The 14,378-nt window shown below is 30.9% G+C and overlaps 1 protein-coding gene across 3 annotated transcripts in view; it reads right to left on the reverse strand.

Annotated features, from left to right (window-relative positions):
• Positions 1–14,378, reverse strand: part of LOC106462575 (acyl-CoA dehydrogenase family member 11-like) — a 176,685-nt gene that overhangs the window by 53,305 nt on the left and 109,002 nt on the right. For all 3 annotated transcript variants that reach the window (XM_022389869.1, XM_022389870.1, XM_013922509.2), the window contains exons 8-9: positions 13,804–13,939; positions 1,981–2,085 (exon numbers count right to left, since the gene is read on the reverse strand). In XM_022389869.1, coding sequence (XP_022245577.1) covers positions 1,981–2,085; positions 13,804–13,939 — 241 coding nt within the window. The remainder of the gene's footprint in view (positions 1–1,980; positions 2,086–13,803; positions 13,940–14,378) is intronic.

Here is a 14,378-nt window from a genome sequence, read left to right on the forward strand (position 1 = left end):
GTAGAGGCAGTAAATAGTGGGATGCAGATCAAAAAGCCCATCATTCATAACTTGAATGAGCTGAGAGGCACAACCAATTTGAGCCTCATGCTACAAAGAGTAATTTCAACGAATGGTATAGAGTGGGATTATTGAGTGTTTTGCTACAAGAATATGCAGTTTTTCAAGAATTTTGTGCTCAAAACAAAGAAAATATGGGTATTAATATAAAAAGTAAGAAATATTTTATTTTTTAAAATCTTTGAGGAAGTATGGCATTCACTTCCTCCTCTGATGAGCTGTCATTGTGGTACAACTAGGACTGTTTCATGAGATTTGGTCATTATTATAGTTAGTTAATTTAAACATAAGTAGGTGTGAGTCTCTATGAATCATTAATATACAGTATATTTTATATTACAGAATGAGTTACTAAACAAGATTTACATGTAAAACTTTCCACAAATGGATTATAATCCATAAATTGTCACAAAACTCACTATTTTAATAACTGTAGTTATTCAAATATTTGATTTGTTGGAAATGGCTCAAGGAGGACTACTGGGATGTAAAAGTTTTTGTCTGAGGATAGGTTAGGATCTCTTAAATTGTTTTCCCTAGAAAGAAAGACAAGGTAGAGAGGATCTGACTGAAGTGTTCAAAATTATTAAGGGAACTGACAATATTGATGTATCATGCTTTTGTATTTGATGGTGACAATGGTGGGAAAATGGGAAACAAGTACAAATTTTTGCAGGATAGTCATTTCCAGGTTAGACAGTTTTAATGTTGTACCCTAGCTTTAGAATGGGTTGCCTTCAGATGTGAGAAATGCAGTAAATTTCTAGCAGAAAAGCTTGCTAAATATTTAAATGTTCAGGGTTGAATTTTTATTTATTTTTAAGTGCATTTTTAAGTAGCTTTGATGGATCAACAGGCCTGTTAATGTCCTTCAAGGTTAGGTTATATGACAGGGAGAAACTGGAAGCAATATTTCTTTAACACCTGAATAAAAGACAGTGAATTTATTTTCTACAATAAAAGAAGTTTTATTAAAACATATATATATATATTTCTTATAATACAATAGTACCACAAACTCAGTATTTGTAGCTCAATCCAGATTTCTTTACATCTGTAAAGGTTAACTCAATGCCAAAAAGTATTAAGCATACCACAAGAGAAAATATCAAATGAATATATTAAATTACATTTCTTGATAAAACAGACTATGAATAGAGAACATTAAAAACTATTATTTTTTTATATTTATCAGTAAAGGCAAGCCATACACTGGCATATTTCTATATATAAATATATAAGAATAGTTCAAACACTGGGTTTTAACTCCTTACAAAACACTCTGATGAATTTTCTACTCAACATTTTTGTATAATCTGTTTAAATATGATACTTATTTACAGTAATATTACATCTACATGGGTAGTGAATGTTTTTAAACCATACATTTATTATGGATAGGCACATGATTTATATCAGATGTAATTTAAAATCAAAGAAATAGACTATCTGAATGAAGAACTCGTTGAATGAGATGAAGGATTGTGTGGCAAGCTACAATTGTTTAATATTATTTCCACAAAATTATATCATTGTTCACATGTATTATAACTTTGGGAATATTAAAAAAATTTAAATATTCTTTTTCTTTTAGGAAGTTTTCTTAATCCATTAACCTTTAAATACACAAATATTACAACTACAAAAAAAGAGAAAAAAATGTCTATGACTTTTTTCAGCATCTTAATGAATATTTGATAATAATCAAATATGCAATGTGCTTCTTGCATTATTCATTTATGCACACACATAATCTTCTATCAGTGTTTATAAGACATGAAAAAAATAACAAAAAATAAATTTGCAAAGCTCACCTCAAACAGAAATTCTTGAATCTTCATAAAATTCAATTATTTTACAATTAGCCACAATATTTCAGAATAAATTTAGTTCAAATCTTCAGGTTTCACTCATACTAACCTGTTTTGCTGTAAACAGTTTCAAAACTGGTGTTAACATTCTAAACAACAAGGTTTCTGTGTCTGTAGCTTTACCATTTTCAAGCTTTCCAAGCCAATGGATTATCTGTAAAAAAATACACATCTTTAACTATACTAACAGTATCATAAGCACAAATCTTACCAGCATTATAATGAACAGTTTGAAATGCAATATATAATATTTATTGTTAGTAAGATCATATCTAACAAAATTAGGGATGCGACAACTAGTAACTTTCATCAGACTTAGAATATCCAGCTATTCATATCTAATTGTATTTGGATATTTTTAGATCAGATAGTATATGTAACTATGCATATTGAAAACGTCACGAATAGAAAGGCTGCCATTAGGAATGGGGGAAGGGCACAAGACTAGTGTAAAATGAACAAATTTTGAATTCTTTTATAGCAGAAAAGTAACATAAAACAATTTAACTGCAAAATTATGTTTATAAAACTTATAATACATATTATTTAAATAACGTTTCTCTTTGTTTTCTTTTTACTTTCACAGCTTTTTCTTCTCTTAACTGTTTTATTGCCATGAGTACATCTATGTGAAACACATTATATAACCTTTGCTTTAGCCTTCAAAAGTATGATAATAAATAAATGTTATAAGAAATAAGTATGCAATAAAATCAAGACCTTCATAATTAATTTGAAAAACCATAAATATTTTATATTAACTTGTAAACTTTGAAATTCAATTAACAAATAATTATTTTACTTAATAATTCTTATAACCTGAACAATATTATCTGTGAAATATCTCAGAGAATTACTTCAATAACACAATTCATGTTGATATGATAAGCAATAAGTGAGATATATACATAAGTAACTATATGACATCACATTTTTCTGTGATTATTAAAGAAATAAACTTGAAACTGCGACAGTTGTTCATTTATGTCATGTCAATGAATGAGTTAATCATTATATTTTGTCAAAAACTTTTTTATAATATTAGTAATACATAGGACTTTTTTTATGCTGGAAAATTTCTTCATTTTGCAATCATTAACATTTGTAAAAAAATGTGTAAACTTAATCTTTATTAATAAATTACATAATTTATATAAATTATATCATTGCAGTGTATTTTTCAACATGCTAAAAGGTCAGAAAAAGCACTAAAGATTATCAAAATACAGTTCTTGTGTGTTTACATTTGACAAGTGTAGTGGAGTATACTCACACTGTAATGGCACATATCATTAGACTTATTTCAATGAATTTAGATAACAAAATAATACGTTCTAATTTGTAAATTTAGACAATTGCCAATGAAGGTGTGTTTAAATAAAACATGCACATATATAAAGACAAATAAGACTGTATTTGGATAAATTTCAAGAATATGTCATGATTATTTTTTAAAAAATTAAGAAAGCTTTTTTTCTTAGTACAATTACATTTTCTTACATCTTTTCCTGTCATACAAATACCAATCACATACAGTAACTGACTGGGTCTAAAACAAAATCTGATACAAAAATGTTCCAAATTCTTATATTTGTCCTGTGAGGTTAAAGGACATTTAAACAGCATTTCAAAAGAGTTGTCTTGTTACAATGCCACATTCTATTCATTAACTTGGAATATAAAATAAAGTTTGTTTGTTATTACGAACAAGGTTACACAAAATATAACTTTCAGCACTACAAGCCCTCAGACTTACAACTGAGTCACCTGGGCAGTATAAAATAATATAGTCTTTATAATACTCTGTAACCTTTAGCTGTCTGTCTGCAATTTATCTTACTTTCACCTATTTCTACAAATACATCTCCATAAAGCTTTTAATAGTTTTCTGTCTATACTGGGTTTAATGTAGACCTGCCTCTAACAAAATGTCTATCATACAGCTACAATGGTTAGCTTTTTCTCTGCACTTTCTTTAGCTTATACCTTCTACAAAAGTATATTGATATCTTTCATAATTCTTCTTTATTCTTTCTAACAAAATTACATCTAACTTCCACCTACCTCTAAGAGTACATTTCACATAAAGCTTCCAGCACTTAGTTTTCGGTCCTGTGTAAAGTTTACATATATTCATAACAAGAATAATGGGTTGATTTTCTTCACTGCCAGATGACTTATAAGAGAATTATAAATACACGAGTTCTAGAAGGTTTTGTTGCTTACTTGTTATGCTTTCAGTCACTCTTTAATAATTTGTAATTTCTTTTATTTAATCCAGAAAAAAAACATCTTTTGAACACAGTCATTAGTAAAATTTGAATAAAACTAAAATTGTGCTCTGAAAGCTATGAAAGATGTATCTCATGGACAGTAAATTTATAGAAAATCAAAAGTTGAGAAATTGACTAAATGTCTGTTGTAACATACAAATATGCACATTGTGCTAAATATTTACCTAAAATGAGTTATTTAAAATATTTGTTAGATATTCTGAATACACTAATTATCTCTTAAAAATAGGTAAGTGAAAATAATGTCCTGAAATTTCATTAAAAATATAAAACAGATAAATCCCAGTAAAAAAGTTATAATTTCACAGTCTGAATGTTTAGTTATTAACTTTAATGTGGATCTGCATAAACATGGTTAAGTGTATACTGCTTGCTGGAAATGAATGTGTATATAAATAAAAGAAAGTATTCTAAAAGGGTGGGGATACAAACAATCAGAGAATCGTAGCAAACTGAACACGTCCATAAAACATAACAAGTCAAATATCTTAGATTTCAAATCATACACGATCATAACATAAGCTATTTAAAAACTACTGACCAAGAAAAATGTGATTGACATTTCCTATGAGTATTTTATTTGAAGAAAGAAATGGTAAAAGTAGCCTATTACTATTTTGTAAATTTATCAAATGTAAGGACATATACTGAAAATCAAAATAACAGTATTCAACATTTTCTGTACTCAAGTGCATGAAATGATACTTATTATGATTAATCGAATAAAATTGACAATGGGCACATTCTTTCATTTTCTATATCATAGATGAGGCACAAGTGCAACAAGCAGTTAAGAATACATATATTTCAAAATCAATAATTCAAATCTTTTTGTCGAGTCTCTTAAAGGTATTAACCTATGGAAACCACACAAGTTAATGTATCAGTTAAGTCAATATAAATATGTACTACATACTCCTTCATTCAACTAAATATCAATTGCGATCCTGTTCCTTCTCAAAACCATAATTCTGCTACTTCTGTTAAGAGTCTATCTCTTTTACCACAGCTAAAAATCTTCTATAATAAAATCTTTGCCATTTTTCATCATAATTTTAATTTTTGCTGTGTTTTACACCTAAATTATATTTTTTGAGCAGAATTTTTCTCTAAACATAACTCTGTTACTGGGGTTAAGTGCACTTCACAAGATGAATGTTTGATGTTTTGTGGAACTATTTCCCAAGTATTCAATCTTGCTTAATCTGATAGCTATGGTTACACCACAGTTACCATTGTAATAAGTTACTGTGAAGAATGGAATAGTCAATCTTATATCATACATCTTGAAAAATTTTCTATTGTATGTGGATGCAAGCTTCCAAGATCAAGTTTATGTAAACTTGATATTGGAAGCTTACATCCACATACAATAGAAACTTTTGGTTTTGTAAACCAAAAGCACAAAATGGTCATTGGAGATATTTTAGGGAACTTGGAAATATGTGATCAAAAGGAATTGTTATGACTTCAGTCTCTTTGGATATTTTTTCAGGAAAACAGCCATTCATGTTAAAGTGTGTCCTGTAGTTTACAAATTAATTGCTTGTGAGTCTTCATTTGCTTCTAATCTGTGTTTATCATCTTATTAATAGTACCAGGAGATATGCTGAGCCTCATGGCTTTTTGGGATGAAAGGTTTTCCTTCATAATTATAGCCTTAACTTTGCAGATACAAGCATTGCTCTAAATTGGGTTAGGCCATGGTTTCAGAACCAATTAATATCCTAAATACTCTTTTTTTTACAAGTTTTTATGCATTCATGGAAAACACTAAAGACTTTTTTTGTTCAAAATGATGTTTTTTTTACCTCTACTTTATTTAACAACCATGCTATACAAATAGCATTCCCAAGAATAGTTTGTGGCATTTACTTCCAGCTATAATTTATCCATGTTAGTATTCCACTGGTTTGGAATTTGCATGAATCAGCTAATAAGTTAAATGTGACACCTGTGACACTATGGCTCACATCTACAGCAGCAACTTACTACGCTAGTATATACAAACTGTTAAATGCAATTAACTCTGTGTGTTTAAGTAACTAAGACTATACTATTTTTCTAAATATGACAATTAAATTTTATTAGCCACAGCTATATGTTTTTTCTTTCATTACAAATCTGTTATTTTGCTCACCAAGACTACTCTTTCTTTAACCATACCTTTAGTTTGCTTTCCCATGACCCCTGTTTCTATTTTGTTAAGTAACTGGTTTCATATACTATGATGTGGCTTAATCTGAAAGTAAAATTTTTGGCACCTGTTGAGATGTATGCTCTATTTACTAAGACAACAAGCAACTGGACAATTATGCACATTTAAATAAACTTAACAAGCATAAATACAGATCTCAGATAAAATTTGTGGGAACAAACAAGCTAGATAAGTTATTTAATCAAAACAGTCATGGTAAAAGGGGATAAGTCAGGAGAAGAAGAGGAATCTCATGGCCAAAAGAAAAAATAAATGTTGGTTTTCATAAAACGGAGTAGTGTAAGATAGATAACAGTGAACTGCCTGATATGAACAAAGGAAATGGTATGGTTCTGAACAACTGTACAGAGAAGAAAGAGAAAGAAGGGTGTTGGGAAAAAATAAACATTCATCCCAAGTAGCCCAAATCTTTTAGAGGAAAGAGAGGTCTGGGAATAAAATCAAAATCTGTTCTTGGTAAAGAGTATGGAAGGCATTCAAGGCAAAAGTATCTGATGTCTCCTGTGAGTGAGAAGTAATAGAAATTATATAAGTTTGAGAACTTTAACGGACTGCAATTCTTGTTGAATAAAAATAGGACAAGGTTTCAGTTTCTATATTGAGATCTTCTTCAGTCACTGTAAGTACATAATCTTACAAAGGTAAGCATAGTCTTGTAGTAAAGCTTCAAACTGTGTGTGTTAAGTAGATATGGTTATTGGTATGAATGTGATATCAATATATTATCTACAGTGTGTATTGAAGGTAGTTGTCTATAAGTTGCTGATGTAAGTAGTGTATATGGTGTAGTTTGATGTAGATAGCTTATTTGACTTTCTATTCAGTAGTCAGTTTTGTCTAAAATTCTATGTCAATCCCAAGGCCGATTTATCTGGATGTGTTAATCTAGTGGCATTGTTATAAAGAATAAGATAAGGAAGTTTCGTTTAGTTCTGGTTTCAATTGTCGGATTAGTAAAGACTCCTTTATTCAGAGAGTGGTTTCATTCTCTACTGAGCAGAGAATGCTGAAGTCTGTTATTAGCTTTCCCCATCACACATGTTGTTGCAATGTAGGTAAATGCTGGACTGATTTCTTTCTTTTGGTTTAAAGTGTTCTTTAATTCATGCCATTAGGTGATGTATAGGGGAATCAATACAGACCTCTTTAGAATAGGTATGTGTGAACTTGTGAATGACGTATGATCTCTATAGCATTGGAATTGTATCCTTTAGATATAAATATTAACTTCAATGATAATAGTGGATATGATGTTTTTAAAATGTTCAAATGTTTTTCGTTATTTTGAAACTTGAAGTACCCATAACAGGTAATGAACTGTATTTTAAATAATTTATGAAAGAAAACATTATCAAAATGGGAACAGACCATTTGACAACATAGCCATTGGAATTTCATGTTTGGCATTGAATTCTTATCATTCTTTGAAGTTGAGTGACTCACTACATAATTTATGTGATGAGAAATTTGCAGCTCTGAATCAAGTCCTCTCAAGCACTTGGTTTTCTTAAAACCTAATAAAAGCAAGGATATCTTCCTTTTAGACAAAGCTTCATATGTAGATAAAGTCAATCACATATTGTCAGACATTACAATATTTTGATCCTACTCTGAAAAGAGAAGGTAAATTACAGTTATATCTGGTAAAATATATAGGTTCATAATGTGGGATACTTTATGGATTACTTAAAATTCCCAAAATTAAAATCCAATTAGAGCTATTGTATCTAACACAGACACATATAATCATAACCTGAAAAGTCTTTTAGTAGATCTTATGAAACCATTTACCACTAAAAAACACTCAGTAAAAGACAATTTTGATATGTCTGAATATCTCAGAAGTTCTAACTTTCTTAGAATCAGTATATAGTGCCAGTTTTAATCTTGAATCATTATACATTAATATTTCTTTGAAAGAAGTGACAGATCTTTGTGCCAACTTGGTTTTTGAAAAAATGTTATGTTCTAAATTGTATAATTAAAGATGTATTTCTGAACCTATTTAATTTCACAACAAAAGAATCACATTTTCTGTTTCAGAGAGAATTTTATGACTAAATTAATGATGTAGTAGTGGAATCTAAATTAGATCTATGCCTAGCTACTGTTTTCCTTTGCTATCAAGAAAAATTAGGATTAGAACACTGTCCAAATAATTTCAAGCCAGTTCCTTATAAAAGGTATATGTATGATACTTTTTTACTCTTCAAAAGCAAATGACACATATTCAAATTTTTATTGTTTTTGAATGAGAAACATCAGAATATTAAGTTCACTGTTGAAGAAGATATACTGTTTTTAGATATACATGATCTTAACAAGGGGAAAACATTATCAGTATTTTGTTACCATAAACCAACTTCCTCAGGTTTATATTTCAATTACAGTAGCTTTATTTCTTCTGTTTTCAAAAATAATTTAGTGTTTGTGCTAGTTCACAGGGACTTTTAAAGAAAAAGCAATGAATTGGCATTCAGTTTAAAATTTAGTAACATCAAAAGCTTTCTTAAGAAGAATTGTTTCCTTGAAAACACATTAACAAGATAGTAAACAAGTACTTGCTAAGGGTGAATAAACCTGTAGTACAGTCACTCATTGTACTTAAACAATACAAGCTGTGAAATTCTCACATTATAAATCAGCCATTACAACTAAACTGACAGTCATGCAGTCTAACATCACTTGCACTTTTATAAACTTACTTTCACTAACTTACTTAACTCTCTGTAACTGCATGCAGTTATAACATGAGACAGGAAAATCTAGCCCTCTAGTAACAACATTGAACATAATGAGAAAACTTAGAAGCTTCAAGTAAGATGACGTCAACAATATTAGAAAAGCCTAATACAACAATTAAACTGTACAACTCATACAGAGTTACATAATGAAACTTCTCGTAACTATTGCTTTTAAAATAATTAACTTTTAAGACTGTTGTTATGACAATTAAATAACCATTAAATGTTAAATCACTAAATAAACTAAATAATAACTCTTATTAAACTGAACAGTTTTGTATATTCAACAATAAGCCCCTCTTAAAGAAAAATATTTACAAAAATTTTTATACTACATACAAGCATTGTTCTCAGTTAATACATGAAGTCTACTCAGCTCATAGGGTATCTGTAGAGCTTCACTTTAAGTAGATTCCTTGTCTTTGTTTTGATCTTGTGTTGCATGAAGCCTGTCTTGCCTATTCTATCTGTATACTGGCACAGTAGATTTTATATCGCTTTCTTTCATTTGCCAATCAGTTCTTCACTGATGTTGATGTCTTTATATGTCTCATCTCCACGTACTAGGTCTAAAATTTTTATTGCTACATGATTATTGTTACATCATAGCATTCCATAGTTTGTAGAAAGTTCAAGGCCTCAGTTAGGCAATGTATATATAGGTGACCAAGTGAGTGCAAATTAAGTGAAGTTCAGTCAGAAAAAAGTTAGAAAACATGAAATTAGCTGGTGTTTGAGTAATTAGCCTTAACGGGTGATATCATAAAAGTGAGTTTCTTAATTTAACAGAAATAAGGGGAATCATTTTTCTTGTCCAAAGGGTGTTCTAAAGTAATTGAACCTGCCTGTGTGGACTTTTATGAAAAGGAAACAGTTATTTAAAGCTCTAAATACAACTGTGGTAACAAAAAAAAGCAAGTCAGAAAAAGTTAAATTAGTGCAAGTGAAGTTAGACTATGTGATTGTTAGTTTAGCCATAACTGGCAATATTTAATGCGAGTTTCATAGTTTAACAGAAATAAGGAGAATAATTTGTCAAAGGGTGTTCTAAAACAATTGAACCCATCTGTGTGGACTTTGATGAAAAGGATACAATTATTTAAAGTTTGGGATATAACTGTGCTAACCCAACATAATTTGTCTAGTCAATTGGAATCTAAAGTAACTGAATCAGCCTGTGTGGACTTTTGACAGGAAAAGAGAAACATTTAGAGTTTTAGATAAAACTGTGATTTCCTACAGTGTAAAGAATTTAGCATAAATACATTTTGTACATATATTTGACTTATTTTGAATATATATTATTTTAAAACAAGTGGATTGTGTGCTGTCTGTTTATTGTCTAAATTTACCACCAACAAGTTGCAGACACCTACTCTAGAAGAATTCTAACCCACTCATATACATAAAACCCTCATATGGTGAATCTGATGGATTGTCTCTATTTTGTTTCTTCTGGCAGCAAAATCCATGGTTATAGTCATTCTTTTCTTTTTTCTTGCCAGAACCATCTTTGTAGGTAGCTCCAGCTGCTTTATGTTGAAATTTCTGTTGTTGCTTGTTGGTGACAGACTTGCACTCATTCTCAATGTGCCCCATTTTATAACAAATATAGTATCTATTCTCCCTTTTGTCCATTGATTTCCTGTCAACTTTGGTGGTATCTTGTTTCTGTTCAACTACCCCTGGTTTCAAAATTAGCTGGTTATACTTGGACTTACAAGTTATACTCTTTCCATGGACTTTCATGTACTGTTCAGCTAGCTTGATCATCTCATTCATGCCTTTTTGTACTCTCTTCTTCAGGAACTGTTCACATATTAGTACCTCTGCCAGTGCTTCAAAACTATTTTCACGTTTGGCCATGTCAGTCCACCTTATGAAGTATCACTGTAGACATGCCACAAACTGAAATATAGTTTCTCCGGTGTCAGGTTTTATTCTCTGAAATTCTGGAAAAAATCTTCCTTGGTAAGTTCATAGCATTTCACCAACATCACTTTTAACTTGTCATAATCCATGGCATCTTCTGACATCATGCCTGCATATACTTGTAGGCCATGTCCTGTGAGAAGTGGGCTGAAACAGACTGCCTAGTCACTTTTGTCCCAGTTCTGACTATGGGTGAATCTTTCATATCTCTCCAGGAAAGCATCCATGTCATCTTTCTGTTCATCAAATCTGGGCAGCTTGAATTGGCTGGTCCTGACCCCATTGTCATTCTTGGATAAACAAAGTGGAAGCTTAGTATAAAAAGGATTCACAAATGCATCAATAACAGGACTCCAAAAGTGTAAAGAAATCCACACAAACACAAGGAGATCAAAGCACCACTTTGTCAGAATGATTCAGTCAAGGTGAGACAGCTGATTTACCATTAAATTCAAAGCTCCCAAAAAAAGGAAGGGCAACAATTTGTTGGTGTCACGAGCCCTAAAGCAGTGCTTGAGAACAATAAAGCAGAGATAAAGAGAACAAGAAAGCAGAAATAAGGGGAACAAGTAGCTAACTGTCAGGTGATCTAAGAAAGGATGGTGAGATGTTGAAATAGATTAAATAATTTCCATACATCCATAACAAAATATGATGACAGGCCCATTAAACTGCCCACATCTCAAAGACATTGGTATGGAAAGATTGTTCTGCAGCAGACCAAGCAATGAAAATGATGAAGGTACCCAGAACTGCACCTCCTTTGGCAAGAGAGGTGGATTAAGATGGATGTTCAGAGTTGTACAGAAATGTCTGAGTTACCACAACAGCTAGAAATAAAGAGATGAAGATAGATAAACAAGTGAAGACAGTGAAGCACATGGCCTATTCCATTGATCTGTCAGAGTCTATTGAAGAGGACAAAACAAAAGGACATATCCACAGAAAAAATGGGGATGACAGAAGCAAGGTGCCCCAAAAGAGATATTTCACAAGAAAAGGTGACAGAAAAATCCTGGAACCAAAAACTTCATATCTCAAAAATGTAAAGGAAAAGGTTGAGCCTACCTAACAAGTGAGGTGATAAAGACTCCCAAATTAATCAGATACTGAATGGGATTCAATGATTGGAGAACATGACCAGCCAATCCAACTGAGCAAACTTCTGAAGGAGAAGTATAGTCAAAACATATGATGAATTCAGAGACAGGGCTTGGATATGCCAAATGTACATATAGTGGTGGAAATACAGATCAAATGAGTGTATTCTTGAGGTCAAACTGAACAGAACTTATAAAAACAGTCAGGTGTTAGCATTGAAAGACAAAGAAAATCCCTTAAAAAAAACCTAAGAATATTTTAAAGTATAAGAGCCAAGCTCCCACAGGAATAAAACTGAAAAATGGTTCCAGAAACAATTGATTATCAAACCCGATGATTGCAGGCCTCTAGGTAAGAGGACACTAAGAAGTTCACCCAAGAGCCAGTAGAAGTCACTGGAGTAAGGGATCAAATGTCACATATCTCAGGTATCAGAGCAGTGAAGGAAAAAGGTGGGTGTTACTTAATCGTTGTCAGGCATAGAAGAACCAGAAGCAAATGCAGCTTGTGGAAAGATCTGATGAAAGAGGATATCGACATGTTTTTGCTTCAAAGGCAAGTGATTTCTTTAATCAGGGCATTAACAAGCTGATTGTAAGATGGAAAAGCATCATTGATAAGAATGGGGACTATTTCATTTAATAAATGAAAAGAGACATTAATTTCTTGATGATCTGATAATATAAAAAAGGGTAATAACTAGTATCAGAATCTGTAACTGAAATTATCTATTCTTCCCTAAATCAAGTAAATGAATGAGAGAGATTAAACTTTGACTGTCAATTAAAAGTTTAAAATAATAAGTCAAAAAATTCTGTACTTCTTGATGAAAACAAAAATATGAGTGAACACTGCAGTGCTGAAGAAAAGAATGAGCTTTTGGTATATACAAAGTACCCAAGGTGGAGGGGTATATCCTAATGGTGGCACAGTAAACCTTATTACGTGTAAGGGTGGGAGTTCCATTCAAAGGCTTGGTGCATGTACAAAAAACTTTTTAGCTCTGGTGCAAGGTATTAACTATTTGTCCTATGAAGAGGTGAGTAGTGTTTCTGAGTAACAACAGCTACATATAAAGAAAAAACAACTATACTTGAATTCAAACATAAACTGAATTCTACATAATAAGTAAAAACTCTTCACCTTTACATACAGGTCTCATTGGGCTTTACCAACCAACTTGGAAAACAGGCAATGAAAAAAAAAGGGGTGGGAAATAGATCCCATACATTAACTACACAATTTTCGTCCATTTGGGAAACAGACCAAACAACTTTTTTCAAATTTTAAACTATGCTATGACTCTGTGTAAGCCTTTGAAATAATATGAGTATAAGTTATCAAGCCACTCACTTAATGAGAAAGTTTTGGCATAATATCTCTTCCATCTGCAATTTTAATATTTAGCTTAAGCACAACATTAATCAAACAGTTTATGGTCCATGCTCAATTAGCAATGCCAAGTACTTTGCTATATGAGTATATTTAGACCTATATTACAATAGTACAGTGTTTTATCATTAGCTTGAATTCTTTACATTAAAATTAATATATACATATTTCTCAAGTAGTACTTTATGTACCTCTAATAGAAACAGGAGAGACCCCCGAACTTCTGTCTCCAAGGAAGCCAAGATGTGCATATGCAAAGGATGATTAATAATGAGTTTTCCAAAAGCTATGCGCTTGAAACTGTAATCTCTGGCCAAATTCAAGATCCTAAAATGATATAAGATATAAAAATAACCTCTACAATTCACATTTATAACTGAGCTATGTATTTGTTTTTTTATTACAAGCTCTTGTGAATGTAATTTTTATTATTATTTATATGAAAAACAAGAGATAATTGGTTTCACAAATTTTATCTGAATCAGATAATAAGTATTTTAAGTAAGAAATTAAACAGGAAAAAATAAATCTTATCTGATTAAATTAAAGCTTAGAAATGTTTTGCTGTAATAAAAACCTGGCTATGTTCCTTATGTTGTGATATTTCTTATAGTTAAAAATTACCTTGTTATGACTTACCATCAGAATGTACTGGCCACATTATGTGAAGCAAAGGGAAATTTTTGAGGAAATTTCATCCATTGCTTCTATGAATTTGAATAATATAAAAGTAATTAACTAAGATATAATTGAAAATGAAGACTTT

The sequence above is a fragment of the Limulus polyphemus genome, unplaced genomic scaffold (assembly GCF_000517525.1).
Source record: "Limulus polyphemus unplaced genomic scaffold, Limulus_polyphemus-2.1.2 Scaffold1200, whole genome shotgun sequence".
In the NCBI taxonomy this organism is placed as follows: Eukaryota; Metazoa; Arthropoda; class Merostomata; order Xiphosura; family Limulidae; genus Limulus; species Limulus polyphemus.